The sequence below is a fragment of the Mustela erminea genome, chromosome 21 (genome assembly GCF_009829155.1).
Source record: "Mustela erminea isolate mMusErm1 chromosome 21, mMusErm1.Pri, whole genome shotgun sequence".
In the NCBI taxonomy this organism is placed as follows: domain Eukaryota; kingdom Metazoa; phylum Chordata; class Mammalia; order Carnivora; family Mustelidae; genus Mustela; species Mustela erminea.
Window position 1 is genome coordinate 1,726,588 of NC_045634.1, and position 14,013 is coordinate 1,740,600.

A 14,013-nucleotide genomic window follows, 5' to 3' on the forward strand; every position below is an offset into this window, starting at 1 on the left:
AGTGTTTTTATTTTATTTTATTTTTTTTTAAGACAGTGTTATTTTTAATTGTATTAGTACTTCCATCCGCCTGGATATTTGTTTATAATCAGGCCATTTCTTATCATTCCTAGAAATTAGAATGCCTTAATAGCCTTCTGTTACTTTCTCAGATTTTTATGTTCACTTTATAAATACAGCATACAAACCCATCTAACAGAATATTACTGGAAAATAGAAAAATAATGGAGAGACATCACATAACTGTTGATATATAATTGTTAATAAACATGTATAGACTCCCTACAACTGTCAAAAGCCATATACTTGCCATAATTAGGTTCAGGTCTCTTGTTTCTCAAATAAACAAATATCCTTTTCTCTTTTTCAATTTAAGTGTACTGTGAAGAGTCCAAGTATAGTTGAAGATAACATTAAATAAATTTCATAAGTTTTTATATTCATAGATAAAACATATAAGTTGGACTGGATTGATAAAAGGCTATCATAATCAATACATTCATTCTTCCCAAGAACATAATCAATGATTTAAATGGATGTCATGACATTTGTACGGCCCTTCATTTTATAAAATGGAAGCTAAATATTAATACTTCCGTGATTTGGGGGAGTGGGGAAGGGCAGAAATTAGCTGTGTCAGTAGCAAATTTTTTTTTTTTTTTGGGTTTCTGAGAAATGAACAGTTCTTACTACAATACTTTAGAATAAAACTATTGTGCTTAAACTGGACAGTAAGACATTTTCAAAATTTCAATAAAAGGAACGTACACCAATTATTATTTAAATATGCTTTATAGGTAAAGTAAAAAATTGGATGACAGATACATTGAGAATCGCCTTCCTCATATAAAAACTTCATGATATAAAATATTAAAATCATTATAGTTACAAAGAATAAGCTCTGAAACTGCTTTCTAAATGAAACTGGGTTGTACAACTACCAAAATAAGCTGCTGTTTTGACGATTGGGGATTATAGAAAAAGAGATTATCATTATTGAATGGAAACCCTTTTAACTTATAAAAAAAGAAAATAAAAAGCACACTAAAGTAATTTTCAAAGACTATGATACCCCGTTTCTTCTGTTTAAGAACCTCCTTCATCTACTTCAGGGTATCACACAGGCTTGACTTTGAAGAAGTATAATGCTACATCAACTTGATGAGAATCCCTTCATAATACAAGGTAAGAAGTCAAAGTTTCCTTCCATAGTTTAATGAATAGATAACAAAAAGCATTTTGTCTTAATGTTATTCTGTAATTAGCAAAAAGCAAGACAACAAGCACTTTGCTCCCATTTTAGGATCATGGTCGTTCTTACTCGCAGGGCTGTGAACTAGCTAGGCTTACACAAGCTGTGGGCTATGGATGCTTTTTCAGATAATCTCACGTGTTCCAGCTGGACTGGATAAGTCTGAGATCTAGACAACTGGAAATTGAGTGCAGAGAGTTAAGATAATTTTAAACGTTTAGATTTTTAAGACACTTCTCGTCCTGGGATTGAGACTTTCAAATTTTTAACATGGTATTATCTTGAAAAGATGAATGCTTGTCTAAGAGCAAGAGATGCTAAAAAATATTTATCATTAGCTAACAAAAATAAAGTTGTTATGAAAAGGAGATGTATAAAGTAGCTAATAAAATGATCTTTCTTTAGCTTAACTCATCTTTCGCTGAACAATCACTTACTGCTGATCTATCTGCACAGTGTGGATTTTCCATCTAATAAGATAGAAAGGCCAGTGTTTCTGACTGGAGAACATCAAGCTCAATTTTATACAACTGAGCTTTTACTATATAAACAAAACAATAAAACCTCAACAAAATTATCCTATTATAATCTAATCATCTCACATCCCACCAAGCCAATTTTACCAGGCTAGGGCTATCAAACAAATAAATTCAATCTTAATCAATTTTGGAACATGGGTCCTTTATTTAGGGACTTCTTTTTCTTGGTTATTATCAAATAATTAGACAAATGATAAAAAGGTACGATTGAATTTTTGAGCTCTTTTAAGATATATACAGTTGTATTATTTATTCTCTTTTTCTACCTGGTAAACTATGATATTTGTTAGATTTTTTAATTACAAACTTTGTAAATACACACTGCAGAACACAAATGCTATTCTTTTATTTTTAGTTATTTACTTTGTATTTTCTTACCCTGGTTAGAAGGAAAAGAGAAAATAAGCTTTTTGCTGATAAGAGTCCAACACTGCCAGGATGGGTTACCCCCACATAACGCAGTAACACTGTACTTACTCCACTGCTGAGGCCAGGGTTAGCTCCACTGTCCGAGCAAACTGTGGCTTCATGAAGCTACCATATACAAGGAGTTTGTAAAAATACAGCACAGTATAGCTCATATCTAGATAAAGCATCCAATGGCTTTCAACTTCCAGACAGACCGTGCATGCACCATCACAAACCTCCTGAGAAATGATTAATCCCTACTGGAGAAATAGCAACTTATACATCCTGTCCAAAGCTGGGCAAGGAAAACAGGGCTGTCACTTCTACAGCTAAGTTTTACTCCTGCTTTTTAAAAAAGCACCAGAATGTTTAGACATAAAAGTTCTTCTATGTAATGAAAGTAACATACTAAACTATAAAGGTAAAGGAGAGTGAAAGTTATGAATGCAAACACCAAATAATAGCGTGCACCAGATGCTATAGAACACTCAGAAGTAAAACTCGCTTCCAAAAGCCCGGCACCTTTTCTTCCCATTTGGAGAAATATATCAGAGTAGGTCGGTAGGTAGAAAACCAGGACTGGGGCAGTAAATAGAGAATTAAAATTAAAACCTCTCATCTCATAGGATATAACCCATTTAATGAATAGCTCTTTTATTTTCATCTATCTTATTCTGCAGGTAGTATAATTCCCCAATAATTTTAATGTTACAAAGGTTAGTGTTAGTCTTTCTTTAAAACAGCTAAATCCTTACGCTATTTGTGAAATATGGGGGCAGGGGTAGAATCATCTTAAGAAGTTTTTAATCTTTTATTGTTAAAACTATTTTGATGAGGTGTGCTTAGCCTCCTGAAACCCCACAATGCATTCTACTCAGGTGGTTCTCTCCATTATTACAAATTCTTCCTGCTTTACTGTCTTATCAGGCAGAAGCATTCACACCATGCTCAGACTTTTGTACTTAATGTAAAAAAAAATCATCACAATGCATGGAGTCATTTTTGTCTATACTCTTAATACCTTTCTTCAAGTACACTTTCTGAGGACAAATGAAAACACTACCAATTTTTAGATCAATTTTCTTATAAAAAAAAAAAAGTAAGAATTTAAAGCCAAACACCTGAATATAGTTTCTGAAAATTCTTAATTACATGTAGCTTGATTTAGTGTTATTTGTTTGTATTTATTATACAGGACTAAATGAAACCTGAACTTCCAAATAGCAAGTACATGAAATGAAATCTTATTAGAGGGCCTATCTAAAACCAAAAACCAATTAACCAAACAATTAACCTAATTTCAGGAATTTTTTGCTTAAAAAAAAATGGCTACGATGCAAGAAAAAGGCTAGAGGGGAGCATAAATATAATCTGGGACCAAATTCTTAAGTCACTATGGAAGTCAGGCATAGGCATTTCATTTTCAAATGAATGGTATTTCACATTTACATAGCACCTTCTACAAAGTGCTTTCCAATCATTATTACTTGACAGTCATTCAACAATGTAAATAAACATGGTTTACAATCTGTCAACAAATCTAAGAACTCTGAGGCAACCAAATACCCAAGAGAAAGTCTTGGACTAGTACATAGAATTAAGAAAAAAAATGTTAAGAGACCTGTCATAATATCACATACAAGAAGTCACTTACTGATCTTAACGACTGATAGTAGCATGTTAGGTTTAGGAATTACTGAGAAATTGAAGGGTTTATATTAAAGAATAAGTAAACTGAAGTGCAAGTCAACAAGGAAATTGTTCAAAAGGTAAGGCTACCTATTACTTGTAAGTACATGAAAAATAAATCTTTCAGATGTGGAGGGCAACTGAAACTATGTCAGCCACAACGCTAGAATTTGATGTTCAGTTACTAGGATATTCCAGAACAAGAAAAAAATTAATGCACTGCCTGATTTTTTTTTCTTCTGTAATTTCCCCCCAAATAATCTAACCACTGCATTTATCTTCTGTCAGCAAACAAGATAGCAAGAAATAATGAAATTTTATGTATGTTTTAAAAATAGTTTCCAAATCTTCGGACAAATTTAATTTCCTATAAAACAATGTGGAAAACTTATTTTTTCCCTCGAAATAAATCTATCAGGTGCCTTAGGTAACATCTGATTAGCACCTCTGCCAATGTATTTATGTCTTTGCAAAAAGTGCACTTGCCAACCATTTTATATAGTAAATATGCAAGTTATTTGAAGTGCATTTGGAAAACAATTGAAAACACAGATTAATACATCATAAAAAGATTAATTCCCTTTAAACAAAGACATTCTTATAAAGCATGGTAACACAGAGGCACAATAAAGAATATAAATTGTATATCAATTATTGGCAGAAAATCTAATTCATTACAAAGCCTACACAATTGGGGAACGGACGTTTTCATACAAAGAAAAGTACTACACTATTATACAACACTTTTAATTGGGCATTTAAAAATTTTTGGCACATTAAAAGGAACCGAAAGGACTACAAAATAAAGAACCAAGAAACTAAAATATAGACACAGGAGAGAGAAAGTCCTCAAATGAGAAACAACTAAATATCAACATAAAAGAAACAAAAAATAAGCTGGCTGAATTTCCTGAAATGTCATCATATGTAACAGAAGTATGCTTTGAATGCAGGGCGTTTTTTTTTTTATTCTGATGGCAAGACTTGTCTACCTTGCTGTGGCTGGTTGAACATGGCCGGGATAAGATCTTCTTGTGCTGGTTGCTTGTCTTTGCCGAGCCAGAAATGACTGCCCTGAACCTGTACTAGCAAGTCTATCTTCAGCCGCCTTTTTATGCAGGGTCATTCCCTACACAACATAGGGGAAAAAAAGTAATCAACAAAAAAAAGTGCAACATACTCTCACCAAAAAAGAAAAAATCATGCAGAATTCGTCTCATTGCATCATAAGGCACAATTAGGAATGTTAATTCTGTTCATTACAGATTAAAAATCTTATAGAGACATTTTAGTTCTAACAATTAGATACAAATCTTCTCTTGGAAAAATTAAGGTTTAATTTTCTGAATTTACGATAACCAAAACCCAGATAAAAGAGACACAATTTTGGAGTATATTGACCACATTCAATCACACTTCCTTTTTAAATCAAATGTAGAAAGTGATTTCCCAGGAACAAACAGGACGATTGATTGGTAGCAGTTGATTCACATGAGGTTGTGGAAATCACACGCCTTATTTTGAGTGGAAAACACAAATGCACATATTGTTTCTTAAGGAGGAAAGCCACAGCTAGATATAATACATACCACCAGGGTGTTTTTCTTCACTTCAGGCAGGCTTGTATTCCCAAGCAAATTAAGAAAAATTCCTGACAGCCCACAACAGAGGGCCCAAGAGAGCAGGGGGTCTTTTTTGTAGACTGGAGGATGGCCTACTAGCTTAGAAGGGAGAGGATATACAATTGCTGGACCCAGAGCACCTTAACAGGAGGGAGGAAACCTCTGGGAGTGGCCTTTTAAAATTGTTCATCTGTGAGGAAATCAGGGAAAAAATGGTCTGGATACTAATTTAATAAGCCAGTAAAGAACCCTGACCAGGGAACCATTAAGAATGGAGAGCGACTATTTATTCCCACCAGTCATTGGCTACCAGTAAACTGACGAAAAGAAGTGGACACTGCAACAAGGAAGAAAGGAAGAAATAAGCAACTGAGAGCCAAAAGGAGAGCAGGACCTAAGCCAAGCCAACCTATGTGAAAAGTCCTAGGGCTTTCCTAGAGTGAACTGGACAGATTAGCACAGAAGACAGAACACTAAACATCAATCTTCATAACACTTGTTAGCTTCTAGAGAAAACACTAGTCATGGCTTTGCATCTTTTACAGAATTTCGGTCTATCACATATACCTAAATAAACAACATTTCTCCATTTTCCGATGAGAAAATCCAGAATATGTTTTTTACTCAATTTAAAATCAAAGCATTTAAGAATCTGAAGAAAATGGCAAATATCTATTGGTAATCCTTAAATTTATTAAAGTGGCTACATATATTACCAATTCTTTTTTATTTAAAATATATTACCTTTTTTTTACTTTCACATTCCAAGCAACTTATTTCAATTCTTCACACACCTTTAAGACCTTGGTAGTCATGACTGGGTCATTCCCTGAGATACTTAATGCCTTTTCCAGGTGCTTGTCACCTCCTTTCCATTCAGTAGCCCGTGATACAGAACTTTCTGAATGTATGTGTAAGCTGTTACTGGCTATCTTTCTGGAATACAAACTTTGTGAGGCTATTAGAAGTTACTCCTTTACTCCCTGAGACCTGAAGAGTAGAGCTATGTTTTAATACCATGTCACAGAATAAGTAAATTCACTTTATAACCACAATATGTTAAGTCATACAAATCAATCAAAACTATGAAATGACCAATAAGGATCAACTGACCTTTGAAGGTTTGAAAGAGGAAACAGAAAAGGTGGAGTCAGAACTAGTTTTCAGAGAACTTCCTTAGTTTTCCCTTATTCTGTAATTTTTCATTTTTAAGAAATCTATATTTGTTAATCAAAATAATATTCTAAGCCCAATTTGATTTCCTTTGTTTTTTAGGATTGTAGTAAAATTTGAAATATTTTTGCCTTGTGGTTAGAACAACATAAATGTCGACATGTCATGAAATTAGATGAATTTAAGATAAAATACCATTATTAGGAGACCTGGGACATTATCCTTTAAGACATAGTATCAGTTACAATTGTAACACAGAAACAACTACAACATAACAATAGGGAAAGGGGAGATGATGAAAAAAAAATCTGGCTCAATTTCTTGTCTTAGGCAACTAACATTTTGACAAGGCAGAAGTGGTCTTACTGGGAAGAAAATGCAAAAAGACAAGTCTAGGACAAAAATATTGAAAAAAAAGTACAGCACTCTTCAAAATTCACAGCTATTCACATCCAGAAAAATCTCACTGAAGCCCAGAATGTTGATAAGCATTTATTTTTCCCTTGTAATATTTTTAACACTTTTTTGTGTTGGAAAATTCAATTCCAAAACCTCTAGTTGTTCAGGTTTTAACACCATGAACATTTTGCAAACCCTATGAGATAAACCATCCTCTTGTAAGTTCCACTCCTGTGAAGACAATGGAAAAGTCCCATAAAACAAATGCTACTGCATCTGTGTTTTAGTATTATTAAAGTTCCCTTCTCCTAAAATAAAATGGTTCTCAGGGCTAGAAATCAAACTGTCATTTATCTTTCTATCCTTTAGGAATAATAATGTGTTCAAAATATCCTAACCCTAACCCTATTATGGTGGTTCTCATTTCTCCTTTTCAATCCTAAGATCAGCATTAGGTTTGGTTAGTGTGTGTTAGGTTAGCAATTATTTTCAAATTTATTTGGTAGAACTACTTCTATAATACAGTAGTATAATACAGGTAGTATAATAAACATTATATATTCAATGAACTTTGCAATGTGTTTTGAAGTGTTTTCTTACCATATTGTACCAGGCACTAACAATGTATTTCTCCTCCATTTCTCTTTGACTCTTTGTCTTCTCATATTCTTTCTAAAAAAACAAGCACATGTAAACATGTAAAGATGAAAAACACAGTATCAATAAAATACAATTAGTTATATAAACTCATGGACACAGTTGTATATAGCAAGGCTCCTAGAAAATAAAGCGTCAAAAACCAAATGAGCCTGGGTGGCTCAGTCGTTAAACATCTGCCTTCGGCTCAGGTCATGATCCCAGGGTCCTGGGATCGAGGCCTGCATTGGGATCCCTGCTCAGTGGAGAGTATTATTCTCCCTGTCTCTCTGCCTGCCTCTCTGCCTACCTGTGATCTCTCTCTGTGTCAAATAAATAAATAAAATCTTTTTTTTTTTGTTTTAAAGATTTTATTTATTTATTTATTTGACACAGAGAAAGAGAGAGAGAGAAACAGCAAGAGAGGGAACACAAGCAGGGGAAGTGGGGGAGGGGAAGCAGGCTTCCTGCTGAGCAGGGAGCCCAATGTGGGGCTTGATCCCAGGACCCTGGGATCATGACCTGAGCCGAAGGCAGATGCTTAACGACTAAGCCACCCAGGCGCCCCATAAATAATATCTTAAAACAACAACAACAACAACAAAAAACACCAAATATCTTATCATATAGTATAGTACAGCAAACTACCTCTAAAGAATGGAAGAGTCGGTCTCTTTCCTGAAGCTGATTTTTAAGAGCCTGTATTTCTGGTGCTGCTCCTTGATTCTGCTTAGGGTCTAGAGTACGGATAACCTGCAAAAAGAAACAAAGAAAAAAATTTATTATTTATTTATTTATTTATTTATTAAATATTTAATTTATTTATTTGTCAGAGAGAGCAAGAGTGAGCACAGGCAGACAGAGTGGCCGGCAGAGTCAGAGGGAGAAGCAGGCTCCCTGTGGAGCAAGGAGCCTGATGTGGGACTCGATCCCAGGACACTGGGATCATGACCTGAGCCGAAGGCAGCTGCTTAACCGAGCCACCCAGGTGTCCCGAAAAAAATTTTTTTTAAAGATTTTATTTATTTATTTGAGAGAGAGAGTAAGAAAACACAAGAAGAGAGAGGGTTGTAGGGAGAAGCAGACTCCCAACTGAGCAGGGAGCCCGACATGGGGCTTGATCTTAGGACTCTGGGACATTACCTGAGCCAAAGGCAGAGGCTTAACTGACTGAGGCACCCAAGTGCCCCCAGAGAAAAAATCTTATTGTATGGCTCAGCTAACCTCTGCCTCTGAGCAGCCCGATACTTAGAGGAATGGGTCCTGAGGGTTAAAAAGCCTGTCACTGTGACTCTACTGCCTCCTCTGCCAGCAGCTTGGTTTAGGTCATGGGCATGTTATGCAATCAATTCTAGTTGGCCAACTAGCAGTCTTCTGGGAAAGGTCTTTTTGCTTTTTGGCTCAATACTTTTACTATAAAAATTGATCAAACCTATAGAAAACTGAAAGAGGGAAACAGAAACCCATTTCCTTTAACCCCAATTCAGCAACTGCTTCACTGCCACATTTTCTCTACACCTACACACACACACACACACACACACACACACAGAGGCTTGTTTGGGAGCATACTGTAATACTGTAAAGCAATCTGCAGACCTGGGAACATGTAACCCCCTAAGTACTTCGACAGGCATCTTCTTAGACTAAGGACATTCTCTTACACAATCACAATACCAACATCTCTGTAAGAAAACCAATAATTCTGTAAGTCATCACTGCTCAATCCAAATCCGCATTACCACAGGTGTCTCCAAATGTCTTTGATAAATCACTGCTCCTTCCACCCCCAATTTGGGCCCCCAAGATAAATGCACTACAGACACTCACACTTTTGGCTTTCTCTAAGTATTTTTTATACCGTTCCTCCATTTGCTTCATTTCCTCTTCTTTCTTCCGTAAAGCTTCTTGTAATTCTTCAATTTTTAAGGCTGTAGATAAGAGAGTGAAAAAAGAAAAAAAATTTTTTTTAGATTGTAACAACCTGAAAAATATTTCAAATAAGTAGTAGCTTTGAGAGACTGTTTGGTCTATTCCTACATATAATTTTTTTAAAAGATTTTATTTTTTTGAGAGAGAGAGACTAAGAGAGAGAGCATGAGAAGGAGGAGAGTCAAAGAGAGAAGCAAACTCCCTGCTGAGCTGGGAGCCCGATGTGGGACTCAATCCTGGGACTCAAGGATCATGACCTGAGCTAAAGGCAGTCGCTTAACCAACTGAGCCACCTAGGAGCCCCATCCTATATATAATTTTATTTTAAAAATTCATGATTTTTGTTTCTATAAAACAACTTTTTTTTATTTTTATTTTTATTTATTTTTATTTTTTTAAAGATTTTATTTATTTATTTGACAGAGAGAGATCACAAGTAGGCAGAGAGGCAGGCAGAGAGAGAGAGGAGGAAGCAGGCTCCCCGCTGAGCAGAGAGCCCGATGCGGGACTCGATCCCAGGACCCTGAGATCATGACCTGAGCCGAAGGCAGGGGCTTAACCCACTGAGCCACCCAGGCGCCCCAAAACAACTTTTTTTTTAAATAAAGCAACTGTTTTTATAAAATAGCTTTTTTTAACAAAAAGCTTTTCTTGTAAATAAAAACTTCAGTTTAGAAATGCGTAAGTTAAAAAGTATCCACCAATGAAATCAAGTATCCATCAATGGATGAGTTTATAAACAAAATGTGGTCAATATTATAACTAAGTATTACTCAGCTTCAATTCTGATACACGTGTCAACATGGAGACAATATAAATAAAAATGAAAGGCATTCTGCTAGGTGAAGTAGGCCAGACATGAAAGGACAAATGTATGAATCTACTTAGGTGAGTTTACTTAGAACAGTTCTCAGAGAAGGAAAGTAGAACAGTGGCTCCCAGGGGCTGGCAGGACAGGGGAAAATGGGAGGTTACTGTTCAATGGGCACAGAATTTCAGTTTGGAATGATGAAAAAGTTCTGGAAATGGATAGCGGTTGCACAACAATGTGAGTGTACTAAATGCCACTGAATTATATACTTAAAAGATGGTTAAAATGGTCATTTAAAAAGATGATTTTATTTATTTATTTGACAGAGAATGACAGAGCACGGACAGGGAGAGGGGAGCCCGCAGGGAGAGGAAAAGGGACAAGCAGACTCCCCACTGAGGAAGGAGCCAGGTATAGGCCTGATCCCAGGACCCCAAGCTGAAGTCAGATCATCAACCAACTGAGCCACCCAGGTGCCCCTAAAATGGTCATTTTTATGTGATATATATTTCACAACAGTTAGAAAAGGTCTGTGTGTGGGGGAAGGTCTGTGTCCTTTACTAAAAGCATGAATAAAGTCAGGCTACTTACAGGTATAAATATCAAAAGCAGTAAAACATCTGACTTTCATGCAACTATACTATGGAAATAGCTAATTACATAAAATATTCATTACCATCTACAGTTAAGAAAAAACTCAAAACTAGAATTAGAAGCATTATAAAGATGATTATATACTCATTCTGTAAATAAGATAAATTCTTTAATTGCTAGAATATATAATAGGACCTATTTCTGAAAGGAACAATTTATAAACTCATCACTGGGTATCTGGGTGGTTCAGTTGGTTAAGTATCCAACTCTTGGTTTCGGCTTAGGTCATGATCTCAGGGTTGTGAGATTGAGCCCAGTGTGGCATCAGCTTGGGATTCTCTCTTCCTCTGTCCTTCCCCCCTGCACATGCACTTTCACTCTCTCAATAAATAAAATCTTAAAAAAATATAAAATTGTGGTAATTAGTAATATAATATGTTAACTATACTTTAATTAAAAACAACTATGCTAATTAGGGAAAACTCACAGCTGTTATTAAATCGTGGTTCAAGATCTTCAATAATGGCTCTCTTCTTCTGCAATTCATTATTGGCTTCATGAAGCTTCTCCCTGTAACAAAATATGTAACACATTGTTACCTACTACTACTGCTTTTGTTTTTTTTCTCACTTGAAATGAAAGATCTAAGTTCTTTATTCTTGGAATAGACTTGCATATCACACAACTGCTATGAAACAAAAGAGGATAAAAAAGCCTAACCCAACATGAATATATATTTTTAAAATAGGTTAAAAAATAGAGACAAAATTTTCAGACTCTGAAATAGTTATAATTTCTTTTACATAAATAGGCATAAGAGGACACAGAGAACTTAATGATCTTTTTTTCTAGGAAGAGGATATTATAAAAATTAATTTAAAACTTTACAGAGGTTTTACAGTGCAAAATTCTTATTGTAAAATGGTGTTAAAAATAAAAATAGAACACTATCCCCCAATAAAAAAAAATTAATGATACATGCACCCACATGGACAGGTATCACAGAATTTTGAACATAGGAAGTCAAATACAAAAGGGTAATACTGTAGGATTCCCTTTACAGGAAGTTCAGAATGTGTCAAAAACCAATGAAAGGTGGTTAAGAGAGCAGCACAGTGGCTAGTTTGGGGATGGAATCAGTCAATTAGAAGGGAGAATGAAGAATTTTGGGGAGTTTACCGGAAGTATTCTATGTTGATCTGGGGTATCTCTGAATGTAAAAAAACATTAATCAAACTCAGGAACTTAGAATTTGTGTACTTTATGTAAGTTATATTCCAATCCAAAAGTAAAAAATGAACAGAAAGTTTCTTTCTATTAGATATAATATGTGTAATTCTCTATTTAGTTTAACACTTTGTAATAGCAGAGGAAAAAAGGCTGAATAAATTGGAAAATATAGAAAAAAACCAGAAGAAAACAGAGCACTTTTTAAAGTCTATTTCTGGTCTTTTCTATGAGTAATACTCCAATAAGTTTATTTTTCAGCAAATTTTTTGAGTATATCTATATGTATCTAGATATAAAATGAGTATACACAGCAGTTAAAACAGTAATTAACTTTCAGCTCAGTAAACAGGTCATGAAACAGAAATTAACCCAGAAACTTAGGGAACCCAAACTCAGAAGTTTAATCTTTTTCATGACTTTCCTGATGAGCCTTCGTGTGAATTCCTAACCAATATACTGATGAATTTTGCCAAATTTTCACTTTATACATTATACTGTATGTACTGTCCTGTGACGTCCATCTTTTACTTAACACCACGCTCTTGAGATTCATGTATGTTGAGGTGTTAGTTTTGAGTTACACAGCTGACTGCGGCATTATGTTCTGTTGTCTGAACGTAACTCAGTCTAGCTATTGTTTTACAAACTGGTGCTATTTGTATTGGTTCTACTTTTGTTATTGCAAACAATATTCTTTTATACTTTCTTCTACATGTCTCCTGACACATGGTTAAAAGCATTTCTGGGAATCTAGGGTTTATGTCGAGAATGGAACTCATGGGTCACAGCATATGTGCATGTTCAGTTTGCTAAGCAAACTGATAGAAACTCAGTGGAGAATACACTGCTGAACATCTTAGGCAATAGATTTACCTTGCGGAACATCTTCGGCAATACTCAGTATGTCTGATTTTTAATTTTACCCAATTTGGTGTATGTAAAATACAGCATCTTCACTATAGTTTTAAATTTGCATGAGAATGACCTTTTGAAATGTCTATGGACCCTCTTGTGGATTGAATTATAACTCCCAAAAAAGATATGGTGAAGTCCTAACCCCCAATACCCAGGAATGTGAAAACACTGTCTTTGCAGATATAATTAGTTAAGATGAGGTTGTGCTGGATCAAGGTGGGCCTTAAGTCCAATGACTGGTGTCCCTATATGAAGGCCATGTGAAGACAAAACGTACGGAGAGGAGGATGCCATGTGAAGATGGGGAGATAAGAGACTAGAGTGATGTGTCTATAAGCCAGGGAACAGCAAGGATTGCTAGCAGTCAGCCTGAAGACTCCCTTAGAACCTACAGAAGGAACCCATTTTGCTGACTTCCCTGATTTTAGACTTGCAGTGTCAAGAATTGGAAGAAGATAAATTTCTGCTTTCTTTTTAGCCACCCAGTTTGTGGTAATTTGTTATGGAAGCCACTGGAGACTAACAGGCTTCATTCTCAATAATAAATTCTTTTTGATGAAGATATTTACCATGTAAATGAACACAGAACAATGGTTCTGTGGTATGAACAATGGACTGTTGTATGAAACAACAGGTATTCCTTTTTTTTTTTTTTTTTTTAAACAACAGAGAAATGGTTAAGAAAAAAGGACAGAATTCAGGACTGAATTCTTTTTTTTTTTTTTTAATGAAAGATTTTATTTATTCATTTGACACAGAGAGATCACAAGTAGGCAGAGAGGCAGGCAGAGAGAGAGAGAGGAGGAAGCAGGC

At 35.2% G+C, this 14,013-nt stretch overlaps 1 protein-coding gene across 4 annotated transcripts in view; it reads right to left on the minus strand.

Annotated features, from left to right (window-relative positions):
• Positions 1-638: 638 nt before the first annotated feature.
• HOOK3 (hook microtubule tethering protein 3) overlaps positions 639-14,013 on the minus strand; it is a 105,379-nt gene continuing 92,004 nt past the window's right edge. For 2 of the 4 annotated variants that reach the window (XM_032329199.1, XM_032329197.1), the window contains 5 exons: positions 11,543-11,625; positions 9,549-9,649; positions 8,367-8,471; positions 7,683-7,754; positions 639-5,017 (listed from right to left, as the gene is read on the minus strand). In XM_032329199.1, coding sequence (XP_032185090.1) covers positions 4,877-5,017; positions 7,683-7,754; positions 8,367-8,471; positions 9,549-9,649; positions 11,543-11,625 — 502 coding nt within the window. In that variant the 3' untranslated portion in view covers positions 639-4,876. The other 2 variants (XM_032329200.1, XM_032329198.1) reach the window with 2 other exon arrangements.